Raw genomic sequence first — 13914 nt, forward strand, 5'->3', positions numbered from 1 at the left:
AACATTTGGACCAAAAATAAGCATTTCCTTCTGACCAGACTTAGCATTGCATGAATTTTAACTGACATTTTTGATATTGACCTTCTATTCATGAAAGACAAAATAACATATTGGGCAATATTAGGTGACACAAGGAAAAAGGACATATTAACCAGAGAACTGAAAAACAATTGACATATGTGAAATTAGACTTAAAGAGAAAGATAGTAGTCTTAGAATCCTGGCCAACTTTAGATGAAAACAAAAAAATCTTAATTTATTTCTAGATAAAATAAAGTAAAATAATTTTCTATACAGAGAAGCAGGGTATTTAAAATTATTGGTCTTATGAGACAGAAACGGTTGTTTGTAAACGATTATGTTCTACATTTTTTACTAAGGAGGCCTTATATAATTCTTGTTGTAGTTAAGGAACTTATTTTTTATTTTGTTATTTATTATTGAGCTCTACCTCTTCCCCCCACCTTTTAAGTAGCATTTGGTGCACACTCCAGTACTCTTGCCTGGAAAATCCCATGGACGGAGGAGCCTGGTAGGCTGCAGTCCATGAGGTCGCTAAGAGTCGGACACGACCGAGCGACTTTACTTTGACTTTTCACTTTCACGTGTTGGAGAAGGAAATGGCAACCCACTCCAGTATTCTTGCCTGGCGAATCCCAGGGACGGGAGCCTGGTGGGCTGCTGTCTATGGGGTTGCACAGAGTCGGACACAACTGAAGCAACTTAGCAGCAGCAGCAGAAGCAGTACATGGAGAAAGAAATAAGATTTTATAGGTAGTTTCGTAGTAGATATTCCTTATCTGTTTTTGGCCTGTCTGGTTATGAGGAACTTTAATCATGAAGGACTCACCTGATCCAGCAGCAGTATTGCATTTCTCACAGAGTTTTTTTGTTTTAATACTTGAGACTTAATAAAGATGACAGAAAAAGTTACTGAGAGTGATTGAATCTACCTCGATAAGGAGAATTATAAAAACAAGTTAAAGACTTGACTATTCTTTACTTAAGAAAGTGGATAATATTTCCTAACCAGTGTGTCCATAAATAAATTGTTGTGGTCCAGACTGTGTTTTTCTGTGTAACCCAGGCTGCTCTCTTATCTGGAAATTCTTCTGGCTTCAGGACTAAGATTACTAAATCTCAGTCTTCATTCATGTCCGTGCTCAGAGTGCAGCACCTTCTTAACTGCCAGCACCTTATTCTGTGGTTCTATGTCAGTGCTCTCCTTTCCTCTAATCTGCCTTGCAAATCTGTGGATTTTTACATTGCTGTTTTTTCTAAACCAGGACACACTTTGTGCTCAATATTTTGTGTAAAATGTGACTTCTTTAATAAAGAATGCTAATAGAGTACCCAAGTAATTTATCTCTATACTTGTCAATAGCTATCTATTGCAGTCAGAACAAAGTCTAAGCTCTAACATTATGGCATAGGTGGCCCTAGTGACACCTTACCTCCCACTGTGACCTCACTTGAAGACCACTCTCACCTTTCCTTCTAACCTTTCAACCCACTAAGACATTTCTACCTTGGGGGCTTTATAGTAGCAATTGGGGACGTTTGAGCTGAGCTTTGATGATTTTGAGAAGAGTCAGCTTAAACTGTCTTCCTCCAGACTGTTGTGTGCCTGCTAAATCTCTTCAGTTTTGTCTGACTCTTTGCCACCTTATGGACTATAGCCCGCCAGGCTCCTCTGTCCATGGAATTCTCCAGGCAAATTGAATACTGGAGTGGGTTGCCATGCCCTCCTTCAGGGGATCTTTCTGATCCAGGGATCGAACCTGCATCTATTACGTCTCCTGTGTTGGGAGACAGATTTTTTACTGCCAGCACCAAGATTATTGTGTAGTCAGTGCTTTTTCATCATTCGGATCTCAGCTCAAACATCCCTTCCTCAAAAAGTTCTTCCCAGACTGTCCATCTAAAGTAGACTTTCTTCTTTACTACCCTGCTTACTCTTTTCCATTATTCATGTCTTCATTGTATTTTCCACTATCTAAAATTCTCTTGTTTGCTTAATTCCCGTTTGTGAGGGCAGTGTCTTTGTCTGGTTGGCCACTGTATCCCCAGAGTCTAAAACAGTGTCTGGTACATAATAGGGGCTCAGTAAATTGTTGAATGCATGAATGAGTGAATAAATGATAAATTTATACTGTAGACTGAGCAATTTCTTTTTTCCTTATTTTATTGAAAAACAGTGCAATAACATGATAGTAAACTGGGTAGAGGAATATTCACTTATAGTCCTGGTACTTAAAAAATTGACGTTTTACAGTTTTTTTCCATATGTATATGTATTTTTCATAGTTATACTCTTTAAATTATTTTTTATATTTTGCTTTCTTCAGTTAGGCTTGTCCAATATTTTCCCAAGTTCTCCTAGTGAGTCCCGTTATTTAAATGGCTACATAATATTACATTGAGCTGATATTCCATCATTTACTTAACCATTTCCTTAATATGCTAAATAATTTGTTTCTAGCTTTTTGCTATTATAGATAACACTGCAATGAATAGCTTAATGAATATAGAAAACATTTGTCTTCCATTGAATAGAATACATTTTAAACTTTAAACTGACAGGATAGTATGCAATTGTTCAGGTATTTTATGACTCTTAAAATATATCTTATAAAAGAATGTGTATAACTTTCTTCTGGGGTCTACTCTAAAATACTTGTCTTTATTGATGTCAATAATTGTATGATACAGATATTTGAGGTACAGATTTTGATTGATTTTGCAAATAAATTTGCAAGTGCCTTAGGGCATAACCAGATTCTTTTTTTTGTTTTTTTCCAGATTCCTTTAGACTTGTGAATCAGTCTGGGTATAGATTTGTGTAAATTCTGTGAATAATAAATTGTTCATTTATTTAAATTATCACTTTCAGTAAAAAGGGGAACTATGAAAAAATAAAACCTAAAGCTCAAATGAAGAGTTTCATGAGCAACATAATGGAATAGATATTTGAGATTCTAAAACTGTATATGAGAGAAATCACAACTTTTCATAATCAGCTTTAATGATATTTGCAATTTTTTTTACCTTTTTCCCCCTCTCAAAGCCAGAAGACATTTTGTAGGGAGAAACGATGCCCTTAACTCTCCTCATTTCTGTATATGGAGAGAAGGTGACCTATTTATAGAGGTTATACAAATAAAATATTCTCTGAGAAGTTTTTATTTGGATGTTTTTTGAACTTTTCGAATTATTTGAAGTCAAATGTAAGTATTGTTTTTTATAGGTATAGAACAGTCATGACACATTTTGCATAAAATTTTAAGTTCTGGGCTTTTAAGCAGATTCTATTTTCTTATGCATTTGTATTCCCTTAAAACATCTCCTTTATAGTCTTTTTCAAAAAAGAATAATTCTTAACTATCTATGTTATCCTCTGGATAGACTTAAAACTATAGACTTAAAAATAACTTTCTGATGTGAACAATCATTTTTTTAAACCTACCTTTAGAGGCAGATACAACACTTTTCTAAAACAAAGAGCCTATGTTTTTCTTTGCCATCTAAAAATTCTTTTAAGCTGTATGATATTTTTTTGTTTTATCAAGTCAAGTAACACATTCTCACCTTTCTCATGTCTTTTCTGTGTTCTTTCAACTTTATTTAGGGCTTCCCTAGTGGCTCAGCAGTAAAGAATCTGCCTGCAGTGCAGGAGATGTGGATGTGGATTCAATCCCTGGGTTAGGAAAATCCCCTGGAGAAGGAAATGACAACCCACTCCACTTGGTTTCTTGCCTGGCAATCCCATGGACAGAGCAGCTTGGCGTGCTACAGTCCATGAGGTCGCAAGAGTCAGACATGACTTAGTGACTAAACCACCACCACCACACCTTGATTTATTCTAATAATAATTTCATCTCATAACTGGAGATTCGTTCAACTTATCAAACAAATTTTATTGGGCACTTACTTAATGCAAGGTACTTTCCTGGGAACAAGGTATACAGCAGTGACCAAACAAGAATCCCTGACGTCTTGGAGCTTCCATCTGGTAGATACAATAAATAAATAATTGTAGGTTAGAAAGTGATGAAGTGCTAAGAAGAAAAACAAAGTAGGGAAGAGAGTGTATGAAACATGGGTAATATTGAAACTCGATGGGATGATCAGGGGAGATTTCATTGAGAAGGGTAGTTTTGAAAAAAGACCTGAAGGAAGTAAGAAGGTGAGCTATGTAGCTATGTGGGGAAGAGCGTTCCAGGCCTAGGGAATAACAAGACCAATAAGTAGTTGTGTGTAGGAGGAGTGGGTCACAGAATTATATAGGGAAGAAGTTGGAGAAATAAGAGAAAGATCATGTAACAGATGTTTGTTTTTTTTGTAATTATCTTTCTTTATCCTATAATTGTCCTGAGAAATATACTTCTTTTATTCCTAGGTTTTCTTTCTGTGAATTTACTTTAATAAACAGTTTATAAATTTTGTGGTTTTTACCATTTTTGAGTGATAATATACATAAATTGGGGCTTCCCAGATGACACTAGTGGTAAAGAATCTGCCAACCAGTACAGGAGATGCAAGACGTGGGTTTCAATCCCTGGGTCAGAGAAATCTCCTGGAGTAGGAAGTTTTCCAGTATTCCTGCCTGGAAAATTCCATGGACAGAGAAGCCTGGCAGGCTACAGTCCATGAGGCCACAGAGAGTCGGACATGACTGTGTGACTAAGCACACATAAATCTATTAAAGATTTTTGCCTGTGGAAGAACATATCTCACTTACCACTTAGCATTTAATTAGATGATTTTTAAAAATTAGTATTACTGTTTCTTAGCCTGCAGATCTTTACATTTCCCCAGTAAATGTGATTACTAACCCAACTGCCTTGTGCTATTTTATATAATATTCTTGTCATTTCTAGTTTTTCTTGCAAAATTCTAAATTTTCACCATTGCAGCAGCATTTTCACTGATGTCTTTTAAAAAATAAAACCAATTTAAAACATAAATTAACCTTGAAGACTCTGACTTCTTTAGGTTTTCTTAGAGATTTATTTTATCTTGCTCTGTGTTCAAAGTAAATTGTTTGCTTTCTATGAAATGACCAGGAATCTAGGCAAATAAGATTTTTTTTTAATTAAAAAATGTTTGTCAGAGAATATTTAACTCAAATTGACATTAATGAATTGAAGAGTTAGTATTTATAGTATGTTAGAATGGACATTTGATGTCAACAAAAGATTCTACGGTCTAGGTCCTCCAAACAGTAGTTGTTGTAACTGTTTCTGATCTTCAGTTTCCTTGTCTGTAAATGGGAATCAAAATGCCTGCTTCCAGAGGCACACCAGCACATTGTTTTGAGAATATAATTGAATAATACATGTGAATGCTTTCAAGAAAACTATTAAGTGCCAATCAGTGTGGTAGCTTTGTTTTCTATTCTGTTAGGTCACTTATGGTTATCTTTTAAAGTTTTGTTAAATTTTAGTAATCATTGGCTTTGTTAAAATTTGGATAAGAAACCAATTTATAATTATTTTGGACTAGTAAAATCTAACTGAGGTAAATGCCAGAGGCCACTGCAACTGAGAGTAAAATCAGCATGGCACTTGGTCACTTGGGTGACAACCAAGACTTGTCCATTTATGTTGTAGAAGCAGTTTCACAAAGAACTATTAACAAGATCACTGCTGCTGCTGCTGCTAAGTCACTTCAGTCGTGTCCGACTCTGTGCGACCCCAGGGATTTTCCAAATCCCATGGATGGAGGAGCCTGGTAGGCTGCAGTCCATGGGGTCGCTAAGAGTCAGACACGACTGAGCGACTTCACTTTCACTTTTCACTTTCATGCATTGGAGAAGGAGATGGCAACCCACTCCAGTGTTCTTGCCTGGAGAATCCCAGGGACGGGGGAGTCTGGTGGGCTGCCGTCTCTGGGGTCGCACAGAGTCGGACACGGACACAACTGAAGCAACTTAGCAGCAGCAGCAGCAATGATCCTGTTAATAGATCTTCGTTGTGAAACTGCTTCTACAACATAAATGGACAAGTCTTGGTTGTCATCCAAGTGACCAAGTGCCATGCTGATTTTACTCTCAGTTGCAGTGGCCTCTGGCATTTACTTCAATTAGATCTTACTTGCCCTCACTTTGAAGACAGCTTTTAGCAATGGGGAATGGGCTTATTTAGGAATTCTGTCAGGGAAGCTGAAGCAGCAGTGTGTTAAACATTAATACCTCACTGATATCCTCTGGCCAGTTTAGGAAAGGATTTCATTTAGGGTATATGCAGTCAAAAGTTTATGAAGCGCTGCTGCTGCTAAGTCACTTCAGTCGTGTCCGACTCTGTGCGACCCCAGAGATGGCAGCCCACCAGGCTCCCCGTCCCTGGGATTCTCCAGGCAAGAACACTGGAGTGGGTTGCCATTTCCTTCTCCAATGCATGAAAGTGAAAAGTGAAAGTGAAGTCGCTCAGCAACCCCATGGACGGCAGCCCACCAGGCTCCTCTGTCCATGGGGTTTTCCAGGCAAGAGTACTGGAGTGGGGTGCCATTGCCTTCTCCGTATGAAGCACGAGGTAATTGGAAAATTAATATGCCAACATATTGACCTACCAGCCCAGGGCAACATGAAGCTTTGAAAACCCTTGGAGGTGCATATTGCTGCTCGGTAATGGAGTACTCAGGGCATCCATCTTTCAGAATTTGCCACACATTGGTCATGTGGGAAATTTATAAAACCCTAATGCCCAGGTCATAGCTCATACTGTTTAAATCAGAATGTTAAGGGTGAAAGCCAGGCATCAGTAGTTCTTCAAGATGCTCAGCAAAGTGGGGACCCATAGGAATATGTGGCTCGGCCTCCATTCTTCTACCTGTTATTGTTTCACATGCTGTAGCACCATTCACAGAGCTCGATGTTCTATCATGAAACATATTTGAAAGTATTGGGTAACATCACTCACTCAGATTTGTGTTCTACATTTTTAAAGAGTGCATACTGTTTTACATAGTCTTATGTTGTTTTGAACTTTAACTTTCATTACTGGTCCATGGTAGATATATTCATGTTATTTTTTTCCATCTGTTACAGATATTTCCTTGACAACTTTAAATGAACCATGGCTTTGTGATTTGAGACACAAAACAATGTCTACAAGTTTTAACTATTTAGGAGTTTCATTGTTTCAATTACAGATTACCATTTTCAGAATAACGGACCAATAGCCACTTTGATTTTACAAATCCATTTTTATTTATTTCCAGTTTAGTAACGAACTGTTACAAGTTAGCCTAAATTTATGGAATTAGTATGTCTGAAGGAATAGATTTTAATTATATCACACCTGCATTAATATTTACTAATATACAAGATGATTGGTGTGTGAAACAAAAACTTTACCTATAGTACTAACCATGATATAAGTGAATAAGCATTTTTCCAACGTCATGGTTTATTAAGGCAGACTTAGTATAATCTAATTAAAATGATTATGCAAGGAGAATTCCTAAATGGCTTGGTTCCTCATGTTGACAGGAAGGAACTAGAGTTTTGGCTGTAAATCCTTGAAAACTTGCGTAAGGCTTGACATAAGTTCAAGTGGTCACAATATTATCTTAAAATAGTAAAAATTCTATTTTAAGTTATAAAAAAATTTCTGTTTCACAGTCCATGTCAAATGTGTGTGTGAAAAAATACAGAACATAAAATGATGCTCTGAGTTTTTTCATTGTCATTTGAAATTAAAGAACATGACCCCATTTCTCCAGTACTGTCAGAGTATTGTAAATTATGGGAGTTCCATCAGGGCATATATTTGGCTTAATACTTAAAATTCAGTCGTCCAATTTTTGTTTTGGATCGTTTGCTTTTCTTGCTTTGCATTTTTGTTTTGTTTTGTTTTCAGCCATCATTTTGTCTTATCATCTTCAATTCTAGAGCAACCTGACAACAATAATGATACTACTGAATTGGGCATCCTTGTCATTCCTGAGATTAGTGTCACAAATGTGGCCGGAGAGAGAACCGGGAATGGGGAAAAAGGCAGAACACTAGGAGAGATTGATGCCCAGCATATACAGGGTGTACAGGAAACAGCCACAGATCCTAGAACTGAGAGCAAAGGCTTGCCAGAGATCAGGAGGCAAAAATCTGTAAGAAAAATGATGGAGGATGGAATAAACTCACCTGGCAGAGTGCAGTTTTAGCAGAGCACTTTATAGCTGCACTCCAAGGTATTCATGGCAAAGGGTCACTGCTGCATGTTTTAGGCAACAGTTGCACAGCCACAAAAATTTTGCATGTCGTCTAATCTAAATGCATGAATTATGTACTACAGTTTCTCAATGACTTAATGCTCTTTGGAATGGTCATATCTATACTGTCTCTGAGTAAATTGTTATGAAAATGAGGCAGAAAATGGCTTCCAGAATAATTTACTGCTTGTGTTTTGAGATCTAAAATTACTTTTTTATCCTTGTATTTTTGCCATCTTTGATATAGAAGATAATGTATAAAGAATTTTAACAAGTTTGTAGTTATATTTATGTCTATATATTTTTCTTTTAGTAAGAAAATCTAGAATATGCAGTGCAACCTTGAAAAAAAGTCTTTAAACTATTTTAATAACTTTTTTTTTAAGTGTTTTGGTATAATCTTTGACTTTACACTGCTTTGCTATTAGGGGAGAGTTTACGCCCTAGTTTTACTGTGTGGTATTTTTCTAATTGTCTCTGATCTTTGCATGAATAGTAATAAAACTTTTCTAAAAACACAGTGGGGTGTGGCTTATGGCATGCTTTTTTATTTAATATACTTTAAATTATTCTAATTTTAATGATAAACTATTGACATTTTATAGAATGTTTTGATTTATCCTTTGATTTTGGTCAGTAGTCTGTTGCTTTACATATTATGCTAAAATTATTCTAAAATTTATTTAAAGTATATTTGATTTGGTATTAATCATGAAAAAAAAGAATTACTGAAAATGTTTAATATTAATTAACCCTTGTTATTTCTTTGTTTAGAAAATACAGAATTAACAGGTCAAGAAGAACTGATGGAGATATCCGAAGTTGACGAGGGATTTTATTCCAGGGCTGCCTCTAGTACCAGCCAATCGGGTTTATCAAACATTAGTCAAAATTGTAGTAACAAGACAAGTATAGGAAAGACTCAGAGACGGTCAGGAGGAAACAAAACTGGAGGAAAAGAGAAAGAAACTACAGGGGAGTCTTGCAAAGATCACTTTGTTCGAAAACAAACGCAGAGAGCCCAAAGTGAGAATCTTGAGCTTCTCTCCTTAAAGAGACTTACGCTGACAACCAGCCAATCTCTGCCTAAACCTTGCAGTCATGGTTTGGCTAAGACTGCCGCCAGTGTTTTCAGTAAATCCTTTGAACAAGTCAGTGGTGTCTCAGTCCCGCATAACCCGTCATCTGCTGTCGGCTGTGGGGCTGGGACAGATGCCAATAGGTTTTCTGCTTGTAGTCTCCAAGAAGAAAAGCTGATATACACTTCTGAAAGGACTGAACTTCCAATGAAGCATCAAGCAGGTCAGCAGAGACCTCCTAGTATTAGCATTACTTTGTCCACAGATTAATTTGTAAGGGTTTCCTCATGTAAGCAGTGAATCTGGAAATACAACTTGGCTTCTTCACGCAAGTTCCCAGGGTCGTCTTTCATCCCTGCTCCTGACGGGAGCCCTGATGTCTTAAATTCTGATGGCTGCCTTGACTTTATGAAGGGAATAATGTCTAGGTTGTAGTAAGTTGAAATATGTTTTTGCTATTTCTTGGGTTGTATTTTTTCCCCTTGGCTTGAGTCTTTTTTTTTTTAATCTTGTTTCTGTTGCCCTAAGATTGACATTGTGATAGTACATTTTGACAGGTTGTGTGATCAGGTTGGTTACATCTCCTGTAAGGTTGTGAATCTTTTTCTTTAATAACTCCTGTTTTGGTAGCTATATGTTTGGCCTTCAATGTAAAGGGAATCCATGTATGGAAACTGTTTTTTCAAGAATGAGGCTAGGTACAACTCCAAGAATTTTACAGCTGGCTGTTTAGGAAGCCACTCTGAAAAACAGGCATGTGAAAAAACAAAAATGATTCCTATGAAAAGTGCCTGATAAAAATGTTTGTAGCCAGATCATCTTGAAGATTAGTAGAACAGTAATATAAAGCACTGGAAAATGCCTCATAACTCAGTACCCTAAAATATTATGTGATTCCAGGGAAAGGGAAGAGGAATTGCCGTCATTTATTTGGAACATTTTATATAAAAAATCAGGTTGCAAGTAGATGTGTTATTTTGAAGTGTTTGATCTGGATTTAGCAGGTGAAAATCCTTTTCAGTTCCTAAGGTGTAATAGGCCATAAAGCTGGCTTACCCTGATGCTGGATTTTGGAAATACTGCTTAGTTTGGATTCCCATAATTGAGAGCACACATCATTGAAGACTTCACTGTAAATTTTGTACCTCAGCTCTAAAGATAGCAGTGTTCACCATATTGAATGGTTTGTCTACAAATGAAGGAAATTAGGTAAATTTTTCATCTATTAAATATCATTGAAAGAAAATAAAAATAGTGAAACATGGACTAAAGACATTTATGTACTAACTAATTTAGGTCATTTATGTTTGTGTTCTTAAATTTAAATTTTTAAATATGAAAAATATTGAATGTGTTTCTTGTTTTTTGAACAGGCCTATTTTAAATGTTCTTGTTAAGATACGAAGAATAATCAGTATAGTTGCCCCCAGCCAAAAAACAAAAACAAAAAGCTAATTTAACAGAAGCTGAACAAACTTGTATGTAGCTATAGAGGATCATGTGACCTCCAGATGGATGTAAAAATTTTGATATTTGCTAGTGGTGATAATTTCAGCTATGGTGAGGTTCCTTTTAAATCAAGTAGGCTTAGTTATAATCTAGAGTAAGAGAGAAAAAAGCAGGGTTGAGAATGAGAGAGTAAGTTTACTGGGGAGGAAGACCTAGGAAGCTGTCCCTTTTTCAGTGGTTAGTACACAGTTTTCCTTATTCATAGTCCTTAGCTATAGCCACACAGAAAATGCTAGTTTTCATCTTGTACCTGTTTATGCAGAGCTCAAATATGTGAAAAAGTTGTATGTCTTGAAGACTGCTAAAGTATTTACAGTATGAATACAGTTTTGACTGTAACTACTTTGGCTGTTGTTTTAAATCTAATTTTTCAAAAATCATTAACTAGTTTTCATTGAGTAATCCTAAATAAAATATGGTTTTTAACATAAGTGAACTTGATATTTTTAGTTCCAGTGGTAGAAATGAAGTAAGATCTATTGGCATACATTATAGTTAAAAAAAAAAAGTCAAGTCAACTGGACAGTGAAAGTTGACAAAATATTAATGTACTGAGAATCCTGTGTTCAATTTAAATCCTGTGTACAATCACTGTGAATTTCGTGTTGTCTTTTTGTAATTCTTTAACAAAGAATTTTTCCTAGGCATAGCTGCTAACAATCTTAATAGTCTTTAATAGTCTTAAGAACTAATTTAAAAGATTGGCATTGGAAGCAAGTTAAGGTGCTTAGGAAATGTAGAAGGTTTTTGGGAAACATTAGTTTGAGGACACATTAGCCAGCACAAATAAGAGATCAGGTTTTAATGTTCAGCTGTTGTAATGGAACCTCATTTTGGTATTATTCTAGATCATTGTGATCTGAGGAGCAGTAAGGAGCATTGGCAGAATTTCAGAGCCACCTTAGATCTACTGAATCATAACCTGCCTTTTAATAAGATCTCAAGTGATTATTATGCACATTAAAGTTTGAAAAGACAGTATCAAAGCGCAAACAAATTACTTACCTAATATTTAGAATTCTCAGTGGTCTCACAACCCTAGATCAAATATGTTGGATACTATAATCTTCACTGTTTTTAACAGCTAATTAATTTTTTATAGTGTTGACTCACTTAAGTCCCCTAATTCTAAATCTTTAATGAATCCCATTTGTTTTTACAATAAAAATGGTTAACATTTTGTATTTTTTGATAACTAAAAATGGAATCAGAGCTCTACAGTTTTAAGTATGAAAAGGGTACCACCCTTTTATACAGTGCACAGCAAATCTGCATGTGTTTATTCTTTTAAAAACCCTGAAGGATTACTCAAAGGAATGGTTCTGAATTTTTGCTCCAAGTAATTTTCACCAGTTGATTTTTTGGAATGTGGGATTATATGGAGTTGTGTTAATGAGAAAATTCTTTTGTAGTATCTTTGATGCTATTTCAAGTAAGGATTATACATTTGAAAATTTTTATAGCAATTATAAATACTGGGTAATGCTAACTAACAATTGTAATTGTCTCTACTAGTCTTGTCCCTCTTACTTTTCCAAATTTGAAAGTTGGGGTGGCTTTTGTAGGTCATTTTCTTCTGAAGATGCTGACGTGACCATTTGATCACAGACCTCTATATATTCAGAGTAATATCTTTTATCACAAGAAGGAGTCTGCACAAAACTGGGGCCTTGTACCCCATAGCTCAGAGGATCTCAGTAGACCCTGTAGTCCCATTCCACATTTTAAACCTCTAAAAGATTCTTCGAATTACCCAACCTCTCACTCTTCAAATACCCAACTACCTAGGATATTCTAGTGAAGCTGGATGCCAGATTTTGCCTTTTGGAATCCAAGTGGAGAGAGAAACAAAGACTTAAGGGGATTGTCTAGGGCAGGTGAGCACCCTGGAATCCCTTGTTATACCACCATGGAGTTTTTAAAGGCAACTCTGTAGATTTGAAGAGTAGAAATTCTTAGTCCTTAAATGATTTCAGTGGTTTTTGAAAAAGCAATATTTCATTGTTCTCTTCAATTATGAAGTAACTGCTTAGCGAAGATTATTCATTTAAAGACAAAAGAGTTGAAATAAAGGGAAATAAAAATTTTAAACCAAAATAGATAAAAATGTTCCCATTTTTAGGGGATTTTGCCTGTTTGGAAGAATAAAATTAAAGTGTTGAAACCTTTACATTTAAATTATAAAGAAAAATACACTCAGACTTAATTTTCAGCAAATATTTAAAATAAGGCTATTTAACATTTGAGTCTATAGGCACTGTAAGTCTACACTTTATTAAAGGGAAGCACATCAAGAAAATATGTATGTTAAATAATGTAACTGCAAAAAAAATTTTTTGAAAAGCCATTTAAAAAGAATAATTTGATGGGTACTTAAGCATTGTAGATAAAAATTAGTGTATTAATAGTGTCTTCCCAATCTTTGGATAAAAAAAATTAACTCTCTAGTCCTTTGATTAGCATGAATTTATACTTTTAGATTAATTGCTTAGTAAAATTATATATAATGCTTTGAGTTATTCACATTTATATTTAATATTGATAAATTCTTCATCAGAGAATATAAGTATATTGTCTTCTGTATTTTGTAACTTGTGCATATCTAAAGAGACTAACAGTGAACATTTTAGAAGATGCTTTTGTGTTTTTTAATAGTAGAGGTCTAGAATATTAATGTCTTGATATAAAGTTTCTACTAGTAAACTCAAGATCTTGTTTCACATACTGTTATTGTGTACCTCTAATCTTTACTTCTAAGTATGTAGTGGTACTAATCTTTTCATAGTAAATATACTTGTTTCTAATTGTATTCCTAGAGTTTACATTCCTAAAGAATAAATTATGACTTTGGATATTTTTATGTGCTCCCTACCTGTTTAAGGTTATGGAAATAAACTGGAGTTTAGTTTTTTGACGTTTTGTATATTTGTGTAATTGTTCTCCATATATAATACTTTTTACAACAGTGCTGCCTCTTGTTTTATTGAAATAAAAACAGAAAAAAAATTTTTTTCCAGATCACTTTACTCATTAAAAAACCATCATAAAATTTTGCAAAAGTCATGTGGAGGAAGAAATTAAAGGAGAAGACTTAGGTGAGTTGAGTCATTGAGAG

General features: G+C 35.2%; 1 protein-coding gene across 5 annotated transcripts in view; it reads left to right on the top strand.

Annotated features, from left to right (window-relative positions):
- FAM126A (family with sequence similarity 126 member A) overlaps positions 1–13713 on the top strand; it is a 215339-nt gene extending 201626 nt beyond the window's left edge. For 4 of the 5 annotated variants that reach the window (XM_027539937.1, XM_027539938.1, XM_027539936.1 and 1 more), the window contains one exon: positions 8986–13713. In XM_027539937.1, coding sequence (XP_027395738.1) covers positions 8986–9560 — 575 coding nt within the window. In that variant the 3' untranslated portion in view covers positions 9561–13713. Of the gene's footprint in view, positions 1–7894; positions 8191–8985 lie in introns of all 5 variants that reach the window. The other variant, XM_027539940.1, reaches the window with a different exon arrangement.
- Positions 13714–13914: the final 201 nt, after the last annotated feature.

This window comes from Bos indicus x Bos taurus, chromosome 4 (assembly GCF_003369695.1).
Source record: "Bos indicus x Bos taurus breed Angus x Brahman F1 hybrid chromosome 4, Bos_hybrid_MaternalHap_v2.0, whole genome shotgun sequence".
Lineage (NCBI taxonomy): Eukaryota > Metazoa > Chordata > Mammalia > Artiodactyla > Bovidae > Bos > Bos indicus x Bos taurus.